The sequence below is a fragment of the Nesoenas mayeri genome (genome assembly GCF_963082525.1).
Source record: "Nesoenas mayeri genome assembly, chromosome: 1".
NCBI classification, from domain to species: domain Eukaryota; kingdom Metazoa; phylum Chordata; class Aves; order Columbiformes; family Columbidae; genus Nesoenas; species Nesoenas mayeri.
Genome location: NC_137541.1, coordinates 151,382,820 through 151,398,154, shown reverse-complemented (window position 1 = coordinate 151,398,154; position 15,335 = coordinate 151,382,820). Strand labels below are relative to the sequence as shown.

Sequence of the window (15,335 nt, the reverse complement as noted above, 5' to 3'; positions counted from 1 at the left end):
TAGTTTTATATTAAGGAGGAATATAGAAATTATCTGAGACTACGTACAAGATTCTTGCAAAGTTTAATGAGTTCTTTTGTATGAACAGCAAGAAAACACAACACTTGAGGAAAACAAAGGCCTTTAAAGGTGTTCTTTCAGGTATCTTTTTAAAAAATTGAAGATATGCGCATTTTCTCTGACTTCTGCTTATCCATTCACCTATGACAAGTCACTCCTGCTGTGTGCAGGTTTATTAGGGCTGCAACATTTGGGCCTCAGTCACTGAAAATAGATTTGTTTCTGCTGAGCTTTACAAGCAGGGGAAGGCGCTACTTGTTCCGCATCCAGACACAACGCTGCGCCCTCAGCGCCCCAGTGTATCTTCAATACTGCCCCTCCTCAGACGACAGCACGTAAATGAACAAGCGAAGGAGATTTTGTCTTTAATACAATTTCGACCTGCTGTGTGTTATCGGTAACAGGTTTTTAAATGTATTTTCCGTCTAACAAGAGGCGCATCGTACGCGGGGGCGGTGAAACGGGAAAGGGAACGTGCCCTCACTCGGGGCACACACGGGAGGCACCTCCCGCCCGGCTGTGCCCGGGGCCGCCGGCGGACTCGGCGCCGACGGGCCGCCAACACCTCCGGGCCAAGGCGCCCCGGAGCTCCCCGGAAGGGCGCGGCGGCCGCTCCCCGTCTCCTCACCTTCCCCTTTCCCCTCGCGTGGGGCGCCCGCACCGCTTCTCCCACCGCGCATCCCGAGGGGGAGCGGGGAGGAGCGGGGCCGAGGGGGAGCGCTCCGCGGGCAGGATGCGCGGGGGAGGAGGAAAGGGGTTTTCTAAAGTGCTTTTCTCCTCTCCACAGGCTTTGTGCCGCCACCCCGCTCACCCTAGGGCAGCCACCGGCGCGGCAGACTCCCAGCCGGGGAGCCGTTCGAAGCAGCGCCCACCAAAACAACCCGCTCCCGCAACCGCGTACGACGCGTGTGCGTGTGTGTGATGGGGGAGGGGAAGGGGGGCGGTGTCGCGCGCATGCCCGCGCTCCCGCCCCGCGTGACGTGCGGTGCCGGGTCCGCCCGACGAGATCAAAGCGGGAGCAGCGGGAGCGGCGGGAGCCGGGCAGGGGTCGGGCCGGTACCGGGCGGGTCCGTGCGCTCGTGTGACGGGGAGCGGCGGGGGGGGCGAACTCTTCCCTCCATCCCTCCCGCCGGATAAAGCCCTGGGCGGCCCGCGCGGGGCGGGAGGCGGCCAGTCGACAGCGCTCGGCGCTGGTGTTCCTCTCCGGGAAAGTGTTGTGACGGCAGCAGCGACACCGGGGAGCATGAGGGGCAGCGGGGCGCCGCGCTGCAGCAGCGGTGGCGGCAGCGGCGAGCACATGGCATAGCCGGGGGGGCGCCGGCGAGAGCCCGACCGGGGCAGTCAGCGGTTTGGTGGGGCGAGCGCGGCTCCCTGCATGTGGGGAGTGAGGCGAGCCAGGGAGCGCAGCGGCATCGGCGAGCACCCGGCGGCGCGGTCCTGAGCACCCGGGCAACGGCAGCCGCCCGCCCGCCATGGATTGCAGCCTCCTCCGGACCCTCGTGAGCCGATACGTGAGTACCGCCCGCTGGGCCCATCCCGGTGCGGCTCCACCAGCCCCCGAGCCGCCGCCGGGGTTTCCCCTCAAAGGGCAGCTCGTACCCCCAAGGAATGGGAGAGTCCCCTCCGCCCTGCACCAGCAGGGGAGGCAGCGGGGCTGCAAGCAGCGGGGAGCCGGGCGAGTCTCTGCGAGAGAGCTGCACGGCGCTGAGCCCCGGGCTTGCAGGGAGCGTTCGGTCAGGAGTTCGGCGGTCCCATGACTCGCACCGCGGCCAGTGGAGCCGTGGGGGCCGCCGTGCGTGGTTTCCTCTGTAAAGGCAGGATGGAGCGGTTGTTACTGGGTTCCCTGCAGCCCTCTCCCCGTCTGAGGGTCCGTCGTTCGCTAAACCTGTACGGGCTGACCTAAGTTCAGAGCACTGTAATTTACGGTGTGCTGAGATACGTAGTTACCATGGCAGGTAAAACATCTAGGTCGTGTTTGTTTTGTTTTTCTTTTCTTCTTTTTATATTGTTTCAATCAAGTTGCTATTTGTGGAATTGTCCAGTTTGAGTACACCGACGAATGGTCGGAATAGTGCCAAGTTTTTGTAGACGTACGTGGTAAGATTTGAATACACTAAACTTGGTGCACTTTGGGAAAGGGGAGTTGATCTTGCTTGTTGGTGACCATGTTTTGCCCCCCACCCGCACCGTCTGAAAGAGGGAATCAGTAGTGCATTGGAGTAGTTCCAAGTGTAGGTTGAGGTGCATCCGTGAGTGCAAATCTGGTTTCATTGAACTCCTAAGAAATGTTTAGGGTAATGATTTTAGTAAATTGGTGGAGTAGTGCCAGTAAGTATGGAGTTATACAATACAAGGGTTGGGGACCACTAATACCAGGAAACTGCAGATTTCTGCCTTTGGGTGTAGAAGAAATTTAAAAAAGGATGGGGAGTAATAATTCAGATTTTCAAATACATATAGCTTTTCCTCCCATGCAGAAAGAACTGTAAATGAGGAAACTTTCATGTTCTGACCAAGCAAATGTAAATAAATACCCTTTGTTTGGTGCATGTCAAGATCTATGGTCACATAATATAGGCTGATGTATTTCTTTAAGTATGAATTAAGAAAAATAGCAGAAGTGAAAAACGACTCTGGATTTTTTTTTTTCTGTTTACAATAGTGTATTACGTGGCATGAGGAGAGAATGGAGAGGTGAGTCCTGAAGGCAGCTATGTGTATATGGTTCCTTAGAAAGTGTCCCTGAGGAAAGGAGGAGAATACTAAAAATATAATAAGGTACAAGAGAAGCTGTAGTCTTTGTGGATATGCAAATCTCAGGTGAACAGTGCTGAGCTCTGTTTGGAAGCAGGCAGGATCAGTTTGGGTGTAGTGATCTGTCAGTGCTGATCTGACTATCAGATTTGGTTAAAAATCTTATTTGTTTGTGTGCTCACATCTGGAGCCTGTACAAATAGCACACACTTGTTGTGCACAGAGCATACTGTGGTCTCTAAATCTCTATGGTGCAAGACTGTTGCTAGCCTCTACTTCAAAGTAGGCTTAAGCATCAAATATGAAAGAAATAGGCTTGAGAGTAACTACGGTAGTCATTGTAAAAGATAAAGATTTACGTGAGAAGACAGTATGTTGAAAATAAGGCACTTGAGCTTTTAAGTTGTGGACTGTCATCACATTACTACACTGCTGATGAGAGTAATTCAGCAGTGTAGAAGCTAAATGAAATATTATTATATCCCATGTGAGGAAGTGTTCCTATTTCCTAGATCACACTACTTTCTTTATTGTATGTATGCCAATAGATTATGGCTAGGTAATTGCCTAGCTGTTCCAGGCTGCCTTGTATATTTTCACTTGTTGCTTCTTGTTCTTTTGCATTCCTTCAGTGTCTTAATTTTTACTCCTTTCTTATAAGGAAATATCATTTTGAAAAAAACTACTGTAAATCTGTGTCTGTCATTTCAGTAAGGCCATTATGATCTGGCAAGCTAATTAATGCCTGTGTGTGTTGTGTTTTGTCTTTTTATAATTTTTTTTTTATATCTCCATGGTTCAACTGTTTGTGTACAGCTACAGCAGTGAAAATGAAAATTAGTAGTGTGAATGCTGTGCCTGAAACTGACTGCTGTACATGAGTACCAGATGCATATGTCAGCACTATCGCTCTGTAGTTGTTCACCCAAGCTCTCTACACACTAGCTATGCCTCTCAAGTGTAGATATGCTTTCCTCTTTCCAAGCTGCTTTTTAGTAAGGGGGACAAGGCACTGACACTTCTGCAGAAGAGTCAGAGAGCATAGGTACATCATGTGCTTGTAGCAAAGTAAGTGCAAGTTTGGGATTAGTTAAAGTCTATACAGAAGCTATTCAATGATTGAGGTCCCAGATGATGAATTTTTGTTCTCCAAGTTGTGTCCTGGATTTGTTCAGCAGCTGGTCCTTCCCAGAGCAGGCTAGTCTCTGGATTATCCTGAGAACCCTGTCTGAGGCAGGCTGGAGGTGTCATTGAGGCAGCTGGGAGCTCTTACCAGTGGTACAGTGTGATTTTTGGGATAACAAACAGTCACTATGCTCTGTATTATTACTAATGGAGACTTCTAACAGGATGGTTTCAAAGAGTTCTGCATCACTTCTTTCCCTGTACTGTATGTTGTAGGACATAAAGGCATAAGTTAAATACCAGTGTTCTTGTCCTGACTGTCAAGGTCACCCCCATTCCTCTTTCCCTTACTGTTGTCGCAGTCGCTGTCCTGGAGCAATGCAAAGTAGCGTATATCTTCAAGGCCCTATGGAAGCTTAACGATGACTGGGGGCTGTCAATTCAAGTTGAAGTCAGTTTCCTGGTTGGCATTTTCAAATACTTCTCTGCTGTTTTACCTGTATTGAGTGTCATCTTTATATCTTCCATGCATCGGAATAGTTCGGTGATGTGGGCTTAATAAGATACATGTTCGGTGTGCTAGTCATACTGCCATTCATATCTCTTCTCAAAGAAATGGTGTTGTCTTAGAAGGACAGAGGCAGTGATGTCTTTCTCTTACTAAATTTCGAAATTGACGTTCTGTTGTTCTGCCTCTTTATATCCATCCTGCAGATTTTTTTTGTTTGTTTTCACTTCAGCTCTTACTTCCCCTTACCAATAAGGCAGCCATGCACCATTTATAGGACCACTGGTGAAAAATAACTTCCTATTTACACAAAAGGTGTTCGTTTCACTGCAGTGCAGCTGACATGAAGTTCAGAGTAGTTTTCTAAATGCTTCCTCATCCTTCAAGTCAAAATATAGTAATGTAACTTTTCTTAATTGTGTCTAATATTATTCTGTATATTTTACTCCTTCAAACTCTATGAGCTATAGTAGAGGCATCTTTAAGTAATGAAATAGAAGCATCTTTTACATAAAGTTTTTCCACTATGTGGAAACAGAGATCTGAATTAGCCTTCTACAATAAGACAGATAAATTTTGCCAACTGTCTTGTTTAATTTGCTCTCCCAAATAATGGAAATAATGGCTATGTGGGTGTAGTATGAAAATTACCTTCATGGGGTATACTGTATGTCGCAGATTCTATTAAAATGTAACCTGTTTTTCTGGTTGTTGCTTTTGCATCAGACAACATGCTCCTCTGTCTCCTCTTTGAATTGTTTGTGTGTTCCCCAGAGGATGTGTGCTACCCTGGGGAGGGCAGCCTTCCAGCCTGAGAATATTGAGTGAGTGTGTACTGTCCTGTGTCACGCAGGGCCTGCCTTGTGCTCAGTAATGAGAGGTATCTTAATATTAAGCAGTACACCATATAGAACAAAAACAAACATACAATGATAATTAGAACTGTGTCCATACAAGATTAGTTTCTGTTTTATAGTTAGATTATTTGTGACACTGTGTGGATATCATTAAGCGATGTCTTTTGCCCATGTAACTGCAGTTGTATTAGTTTTCTCTGGCAACATTTCTTGCTGATCTCAGGACTTCTGTAGTTCTTCCTCTGTACAGTCAGGAGATGGCTAATAATCTTAAAGCAAATCTTGATGATGTCTTACCTTTCATAAAATGAACATTTATTTAATAAAACATGTGCATGTGTCTTTTGTGTATTGATGATGGCTGTTTATGGCTGAATGTGGATTTGAATATATCCGGGAAATCTGGAAAAATGTCACTTTTTGGCATATGTTTGTTTGGACACTAAAGTGTCCAATTGTTCCTAAACATCTTTCAGCCTATGGTGACAGTCTGTTCTGCATTTGTAAGACAGCTGGCCCTCATCAGTAAATGCTTCTGGCCAGGTTGACGGCTTTGGATGGTATAATAAATATTACTGTGTCAGAGGTCTGAATTACTGGACAGTTTTGCCTGTATTATGTAGTATATTTAGAGATCCTGCAATTTTATTGCTTCTCGTCTTTTATGTTCTCCTATTACTTCAGGATTACAAAGCTGGATGTTAAGTATTTGTTGCCTGTGTAGATATCTCTAAATGTGTATAGCAGGAGATAAGGTTTGCTTTCAGAAGGAACAGTGATTTATTACAGCTCTGGCCTTTGGGAAGCTTCTGGCCTATCCATTCTGCAGATATTTCTGGAAAATCTTTTTTTGGGAGATTGGAATAAGTGAGTTTACAGATGGAAGCTTTATTTTTCACTTTTATAGCAGTCGGTCAACTTCAGTCATAGTTTGAGGAGGTGATTGACTAGCCTAACCAGAAAGTTAGTTAGGGGATTTCAGCGAGTTCTCTACTAAATTTCATGGCAGCCTGTGGTCACAGGTTCAGACAATTCTGTTGTTTCTATCTGCAGTAATAGTTCTTAAACTGTTTTCTAATTAAATTTCTTAAGTATTTTACTTGTATATGTAGTCTTAGTAGAAATAAATGAATATTGATTTTTTTTTTTTTTCCTATTTATCTAGCTTTGATGAAGCAAAGGTTGATAACTACTTTGACTTGAAAGCTGGAGAAATTGTAAGTCTCTGTGCTCTGGAGTTACTTGTGTCTAAAAGGACAATCCACTTATCAAGCATTTCAGTTGATCTACTGTTTTTAGTCTAAGTTCAGTTCATACATATGAGGGTACCCTTGCATTCCAGTTCTTGCTTTTGCTTGTAGTCACTCAGCTTTCTCTGCACCCTTGCAGGCTGGTATGAAACTACTGGTCTAGATGTTTCATAGTCAGGGTGCCTGTTAGTATAAATACTGTTTTATTCCTAGCAGTCACAGTAATTCAACAGGTTTGTGGTTTGTGTGGTTGTTTGTGTGGTGGTGGTGTTTGTGGTGACTCTTTGTGAACTATCCTTATTGTACAAAAGTTGTTCTCAATAGGAGCTATGCCTGTTCTCACAGGTCAGCAATTGCTAACTTGCATTTCTGAAGTGTTTGTGTCTATCCCTGGTATGTAATACGTTTTTGTTACCTCTTGTGAAAGTCAGCGTGTCACAATGTTTCCTTGAAATCTGAGATGTTTCCCATCTTGCATATCTGCTTCGCTGTGGGTACCAGTTCTTTCTGGTGTGGAAGATGTGACAGAGCATGTCTAACAGCATGGGTCTCTTATGAATTCCCATTTCCCCAAGCACCATTGCTTTGGGGGGAGAGGGGGGAGAAGGGTGGAAGAGTCTGTATGGTGTGCTATCTGTGTACTTTTCAGCCTGTCGTTTAAAGAGACAAAGTTTGGAAGCTTTACTTGCCTCAGAAGTTAATTCTGAACATTGAGTATGGCTGACAGGATTTGGCACTTCTGCAAATGCAAATGGCTCTTGCGTACTAGTAGTGACTCTTGTATTTGTTCTGGTTTTGTAATGTACTCTTAAGATGTTTCAGAATCATCTGAGGCTCAGAAAAAAACCCAGACACTCTCCTGTCCCCCATCAATTATTTATTGCTGAGGGGCAATAAACATGGAGAACTGCATGGGCTTTGTTTTTCCTCTCCCTCTCGCCCATCAATTAGCTAATTTACATAAGCAAAACAAGATTTCCCTTTTCTTTTGAGAATAAACAAATGGAAATAGGACATTGTGTATGTAAAACAGTTCACTTACAGGAAGCCAGAGTACATATTACAAGCTGGTTGCTATTGACTACAAAATACTGCTCATCTGCACTCATCAGATGCTCTCTGATAGTGGAAAACATTGCTTTTGGAGCATCTAAATTGTAGAAGTATTTCAGTGACTTAAAATAGATCAAGAACTCTTGACCTTGCCATTTTTAGCATCAGAAATACTTCTCTTTTCTGAGATGAGAATTGCATGTTGCTTTTGTCTTTTGATAGCATGTTCTTTGATTTTATTTTTTTTTCTTTAATTTAAAATACAGTTCTGCTTTTATGCATTTTCTAAAGCACCACAGAGTATCCATACTGAAAGCAGGAAGCCTTTTCGGAATCATTTTTGGAAAGGAAAGAGGGCAAGGTGCAGCGCACATATATGTGTAGCACACATATAGCTTAAAAGCTCTGTTCACAGTTTCTCATTAATTTCTTGTTCCTGTCATACAGCAGTAACTGAAACAAGAAAAGTGTCACGGTGGAACGGAGTTTTCTAGTAAGTCTGCTTTTTAAACCTGAAAAACTTAGAAAACAGTAACTGGCCAGACATGTAAGACATTCCACAAATACCATAGCTGGCTACTGTTTGTGCTGTTGAGATGGGCATAATAAACTTCTTTAATCTAACTAGGTTTAAATGCAACTAGAAAACAGTTGTGGTTTTTGAGGAGCTGCAACCTGACTGACAGTGAGATATCTCCTCCATGTCCTATGCAGCTGTGGCAGGGGGAAGAAACCAAGAGAAAATTGTGCCACAGAAAAGACTGAGCAGATGTTTTAGCACCTGTTATGCAACTGGATTCAACTTAACTGGGTTTGTTTTTTTTTTTGAGCAAAATAGCCTGCCTCTCCTCATGTAAATCTTTTAGTCAGATTATATTTTTTTCCAGAATAATGCTGCTTATTCTACTGATTTACCTTTACACACAGGATAATGTAGTATTTCTATGTGTATAATTGTCAAGGGACATTTCCGTTGAAGTTCATCCTGAGCTATGAGGCAGAATGACACTGGAATGCTATTACTGTCTCTGCTATAATTGTCATGGCAACAGCTGCAGGTAGAGAAGACAAACCAAGGGTTCTTTTTCTATATTGCACAGACACCAGTTGTTGCATTTTGTTTCTTTTTTTTCCTCCCCTCTCAGCAATGATTCTGAGAAGCTTGTGGCACAAACACACTCTTAGTCATGAAGAGTGTTTTGTTATCTTTTTTTTTTCTGTTTAACTTTGATGTGAATTTTATAAATGTTGAGTATTTGTGAGACTATATTAAAATTGTGCTCTTTCTAGGAAGAAAATTGCAGGCCAGCCTGGATTGTTCTAGGAGACTGATGGGATGAGCCAGTGCCTGGGGAGTTTATTTGGAAGATCACAGAAGACCACAAGCTGAAAAGGCACCTAAATATTTTTGCAAACCTGGATGTTAATTTATTTGTGCATTCATCTATCCTTAGGATGAGGATGAGAGTACTACCCTGATCTTCCATAGATAGAAGTTGTAAGGGTAGTTTAATGCTTTCAGATAAAATTAGTGTTTCATAGGAAGAAAACTGGGTGTGGACATAAGCCTAAAATGACTGTGGGTTAGTGGTTTTTTTTTTCTCGCTAGTTAACAACGTTCTACATGGCTTCTCCTTCTACCTGCAATTTCCCCCTTTGTTCTTCCATCTGCATACTACATGCACACGAATTCACATGTGGATGTGTGCACATGTACTTACTGAAATTGTATGCACTTCATTTGGCAATGTCAAGAATTGTGCCAAGATTTAGCTGGGATCCAGATGTGTATTGATATTACAATAAAGAGCCTCATACTAGCTCTTTTGTCTGGTTACTAATGTATACTGTGAAACTGTGTTCTGGGATGCTTGTTCTTATATGTGTTATCATGGTAGTTACTACAACCATGAACTTGGAGATTTCATAGGGACACTTTTCCATTTATTCTGCTTTTCCCTGTAGACTAATTTCCCCTTCTGAAATAGGAGATTGGTTAGCTTGTTTCTTTCATTAATCATTAAACTCATCTAGATATGGGGCAGGGTGAGGGGGGGAATAGTTTTTCTTTTTCCTGGTGGCACTGAGTAATCTCTTTGCTTCAGTCAAAAGAGGATTTCATCTAACCTATTTTAAATAGAGGATTAAGGACAATTAGGCTCTTCCTTTGCCACTAAGATAGGATGTTGTGAAATCCTCTGAAATGCACATCTGCTGATGTGCAGCAAAGTGTTGCAAAATTAATGTTAATAATCAAAATAGTTATATGCAGAAAAATAAACTTTGTATCTGAAGTACTTGTCTGGGGAGAATTGTATGGATGAACTGGGAAGATGGAAAGAATTGAACTGTTTACCCAGTATTTTTCTTTCTGATGCTTCTAATTTACATTGTGAAGAAGACATGTAGGTGAACTGAAATGGATTTCCTGTTACTTGAATTGTATTAGCAACTTGCAGTTCATACTTAGCATTTTACATGGCTCTTCACCTCTTTTCAAAGTACTATTAATGAGTTGTTTGCACAAATGATCATACTGAAGTGCAAACATTAGTATCCATTATCTGTGCTTATATAACTATTTTATGCCACTCATAATGAATATGAGTGGTCTCTTTTGAATCACAGAATGTTTGGGGTTAGAAGAGACCTCTGGAGATAATCTAGTCTAACCCACCTGCTAAAGCAGGTTCACCTGGAACTGATCACACAGGAATGTGTCCAGGCAGGTTTTGAATGTCTCTAGAGGAGGTGCCACAGCCTCTCTGGGCAGCCTGTTCCAGTGCTCTGGCACCCTCAGGGTAAAGAAGTTTTTCCTCATATTCAGATGAAACCTCCTGTGCTTCAGTCTGTGCCTGTTGCCCCTCATCCTAACATTGGGCACCACTGAAAGGAGTCTGGTCCCATTCTCTTGACACCCACCCTTAAGATGTTTATAAGCATTAAGATCCCCTCTCAGCCTTCTCCGGGCTGAACAGGTACAGTTCTCTCGGCTTTTCATTGTAAGAAAGTCTTCTGCTAGACTCTTTCCAGTAGTTCCTTGTCTGTCTTGAACCGGGGAGCCCAGAACTGGATGGATTACTCCAGATGTGGCCTTACCAGGGCAGAGAAGGAGAGGATAACCTCCCTTGACCTGCTGGTCACACTCTTCCCAATGCACTCCAGGATACTACTGGCCTTCTTGGCTGCAAGGACACAGTGCTGGTTCATTATAAACTTGTTGTCCACCAGGACTCCCAGGTCCTTCTCTGCAGGGCTGCTTTTGAGCAGGTCAATCCCCAGCCTGTACTGGTACGTGGGGTTATTCCTCCCCAGTTGTGGGACTCCACACTTGTCTTTGAGCTTCACTAGTTTCCTCTCCACTCAACACTCCAGCCTGTTCAGGTCTCGCTGAATGGTAGCACAGCTCTTTGGTGCATCAGCAAGTCCTCCCAATTTTGTATCGTCAGCAAACTTGCTAAGCGTACACTCTGTCCCTTCATCCAGGTCACTGATGGACAGGTTGAACAAGACTGGACCCAGTACTGACCTCTGGGAAACACTGCTAACTACACGACTCCAACTAGACTCTGTGCTGCTGATTGCAACCCTCCAAGCTCTGCCATCCAGCCAATTCTCCATTTATCTTACTGTCCACTTATGTAACTTGTACTTCCTGAGCTTACCTATGATGATGTTGTGAGAGATGTTGTCAAAAGCTGTGCTGAAGTCAAGGTAAACAACATCCACTGCGCTCTCCTCATCTACTGAGGCAGTCATGCAATCATAGAAGACTCTCAGATTGGTCAAGCAGTAGAGTTGAGATGTATCTTGATCAGCAGTGGCATTTGATAGCTGACATTAAATTGCTATACTTGTTAGGAGACCATTACAAGATAAAACCATGAAAACACTACTATTGTTGCAACACGTATAGAATCATTGAGCAGAATCATAGAATAATTTTGCTTGGAAAACACCTTTTAAGATCATTGAGTCTAACCGTTAATCTGACACTGACAAGTCCACCACTAAACCATGATCCTAAAAACCTCATCTATATGTTTTTTAAACACCTTCAGGGATGGTGACTCTACCACTTCCCTGGGCAGCCTGTTCCAATGCCTGACAACCCTTTCTGTGAAGAATTTTTTCCTAATACCCAATCTAAACCTCCCCTGGTGCAACTTGAGGCCATTTTCTATCATTCTGTCGCTTGTTACTTGGGAGAAGAGACCAACCCCCTCCATGCTACAACCTCCTTTCAGGTGGTTGCAGAGCAATAAGGTCTCCCCTCAGCCTCCTTTTCTCCAGGCTAAAGAGTCCCAGTTCCCTCAGCTGCTCTTCATCAGACTTGTGCTCCAGACCCCTCACCAGCTTCGTTGCCCTTCTCTGAGCTTGCTCTAGCACCTCAGTGTCTGTCTTGTCGTGAGGGGCCCAAAACTGAACACAGAATTTGGGGTGAGGCCTCACCAGCACCAAGTACAGGTGGACGATCACTTCTCTAGTCCTGCTGGCCACACCATTTCTGATACAAGCCAGGATGCTGTTGGCATTTTTGGCCATCTGGGCACACTGCTGGCTCATGTTCAGCTGGCTGTTGACTGACACCCCCAGATCCTTTTTCTCCAGGCAGCTTTCCAGCCACTCTTCCCCAGGCCTGTAGCGCTGCCTGGGGTTGTTGTGACCCAAGTGCAGGACCTGGCACTTGGCCTTGTTGAACCTCATACAATTGGCCTCAGCCCAATGATCCAGCTGATCCAGATCCCTCTGTATGGCCTTCCTACCCTCCAGCAGATCAATACTTCCACCCACCTTGGTGCCACATGCGAGCTTACTGAGGGTGCACTCAATCCCCTCATCCAGATCATTGATAAAGATGCTAAACAGAACTGACTGCGATACTGAGCCCTGAGGAACACCACTCATGACTGGCCACCAACTGGATTTAGCTCCATTCAGCACAACTCTGTCTCAATTTAATAATGTTCAGTATTTTTATTGTTTTGTACCAGATTTTCAACCAATTCCTGACTACCTTAAACTAAAGCAGTTCTAGGGGTTCTAAATAAATTCACTCTTTCTTGTTGACTTTAAGGTCTTTGAAGGAATGTATGTCATCCTCTGTACAACAGATATATAGCCACTTAAATATATGGCTGGTCTTTAGTGTGGGGATGGGGGCAGATGGGTAAAAGCTGAGATAAGAATTTTGTTTAATAACAGTCATTGAGCACAACTACAAAATTATTTTAGTTTCTAAGATTAAAAACAAAACCAAAACTAACCTACAGGTTTATCATAACTTCACCTGTGAATGCTGGAGTACAGTTAATCTCTTAAACAGTATTAACTGACTGTTTACTATTTACAGTTGTCAGGTGACCAGATGGCCTAATTTGGTTGGAGGTGTCTGTGTATTGGCACTGTGAGGGGAGAAATTACGGGAAAATGAAGAAAGCTAACTGTCCTCAGCCTTGAACTGCATGATCACTTTAACATAATTCATGAATATGTTGACTTTATAATGTTGTAATTTTTTGTCTGACATAGGTGGTTAAACTTCCATATTTAATGGCTGTAATGACATAAAAGCAATAGGAAAGCAGCACAGGTATAAACACAGGTTTGTAAAAGGTAATGTGGATTGTGGTTTTGCAGCTCCTATCTCTTTCAGTCCAGGAGGTCTCACATTTGAAAGGCTTGTCTTTTTTTCTTAAAGGAAGGTTCTTAAACCCCTGATTTTCTTCCTAAGAACTGAAAAGGGTACCTTGAGCATATTTGCTCTGTTAATGATATCTGCTGTAGCTTGTTAAAGAGCTTTTATGTCAGCATATGTATAAAATAAGGTTGTTGTTCTGTTTTGTTTTGTTTTTTTAATATATTAAAAATGAGGCTAGGTTTCTGCCAGGCATATAGAATTAAAACATCAATATTATTTTGTTACCTTCCTGCATATAACAAATTATAACATATTTTAAACTGAAAATAATAGTGCATTCACACATGCATTTGCTTTTTTGCATGTTAAAAATTATTACAAAAGCCAAACAAAGTTTGGTTGAGTCATGGTTGTAATAGAGTCATTGAGACAATTGCAAATACTTCCAAACCTTTCAGACTAGTGAGACTGTAGCATTGCTTTTTCTTCTTGTCCTCTCCCTCTGCCCCAAGTGAGACCACTTAATTCTGCTTATAAAGACTTCTTTTTGCTGCAGAACAGCAGATGCTTGGTTATGTGGTTTTTAGTGGATTTTGAAGAGTATTATGGTGGGGTGAAAGTGCCACTGCCCTCTTCACTTCAAGTTCATGTCTGTGTCTTGGAGATGCACAGGGGAAAAGGAGAAACATGGTCTTCACAGCCCCTGGACTTGAGCACAGGGAGCTTCCCGCCTGGTGCTGAGTGGTTCGATTAGCCCAGGAGGGGAGAAGTGTGTTTGTGACACTGCTGCTGGCCGCAGACAGTTGCATCACTTCTTCCTTAAACTGATTAAAGTTGGAATCTTGACTTCTTTTCAGTTTCTTGTAATATGTAGGAAGGACCAAAGCAGAAATGTTAAGCAGGCTGATGCAGTGGCATATAGCTCTCGTAATCTTACAAGAGCTGTCAGAAGGGACTCTGGCACTGGAGACAGGTTTGCTCTTTATTTTCCCTTCTGTTTCAGATGTGCTGTTGGCTTGTTGAAGGAGACATCTGTTTTACTTCATTCTCTGAGTGACACACTATTGGGCAATATGTTGGTGGATTCCTAAAAAGGTAACCATTGCTCTGGGTTTGAAGCTGAAATGGGTGAAAAAGCAGCAAGTTTTCACTGTGAGGGAAAGAGTGCGGCCAAGTGTCGGGGTTCTAGATGGTGCTTCTGACTGGGATGCAGTGACATCCCAAGGTGATAACTGATGAGTCAGGGCTGATTTGACACATTGTTGACAGCCATGAAATACTGACTTGTTTTGTAGGTAGTATCTGGCATCAGAATAGGAGTAATTGGGAGAGGGGTGGAAGTTAACACTTTATATAAATGTTGGGAAGACATTTATGAAATGAGGAGAAGCGTTTGGAGGACTACATACTGGAGGGAATGTTACTTAAAACCAAACAAACTAAACAGGAAATAACTGCAGCCTTTCTTCCCCAAACTAACCATGTGATGTGTGCTCTCTTGGAGCACTTGCATGTCATGTGGCTCGAACTTCCCAAAGTTCTAAGTGCAATCAAAGCATAATGACTTGAGGGAAAATGGAACAGCTGTTTTATGCTTAGCATTTCCTCCCATATGTATATTAGAACATATTCTATTGAAGTAAGGATGCTAGCAAGTGCAGGAATCCTTTGTTAAGCTTGTGAAAGCCTATAGCACCTTTAACCCTTTCAGAGGCAAATTTGGGAGACTGGTAAAGGGAGTTTTCTTTGGTTTAGTGTCACATGCTTAAAAAACCAAGGTTTTCCCTGCATGAAGACAAGATGTCCGTGATCTGTTTCACTAAGGAAATTTGGAATTAATTAGTTTTGAAAATTATTATTTAAACTTGGTATTTCTGAACCAGGCAGCAAAACATTTGTTAATGTCAGACTAGTCTGAAAATGCTCATGCTTAATTTTTAACTCTTTCCATAAAGCATGACCAGATGATCTGGAGAGATCCCTTCTAACCTGCATTATTCTGATTCTAAAATAAGAACTGTTGACTTCTGCTTAATGTTAATTTAAAGGAGAAAATACTCCCTTGCCACTTTTGTAGCCATCTTGGT

General features: G+C 43.2%; 1 protein-coding gene across 2 annotated transcripts in view; it reads left to right on the top strand.

The window, feature by feature from the left end:
- Window positions 1-1,532: 1,532 nt before the first annotated feature.
- Window positions 1,533-15,335, top strand: part of ATP11A (ATPase phospholipid transporting 11A) — a gene marked incomplete at both ends in the record, with an annotated part of 126,740 nt that continues 112,937 nt past the window's right edge. For both annotated transcript variants that reach the window (XM_080363341.1, XM_080363342.1), the window contains one exon: window positions 1,533-1,571. In XM_080363341.1, the coding sequence (XP_080219467.1) occupies window positions 1,533-1,571 (39 nt within the window). The remainder of the gene's footprint in view (window positions 1,572-15,335) is intronic.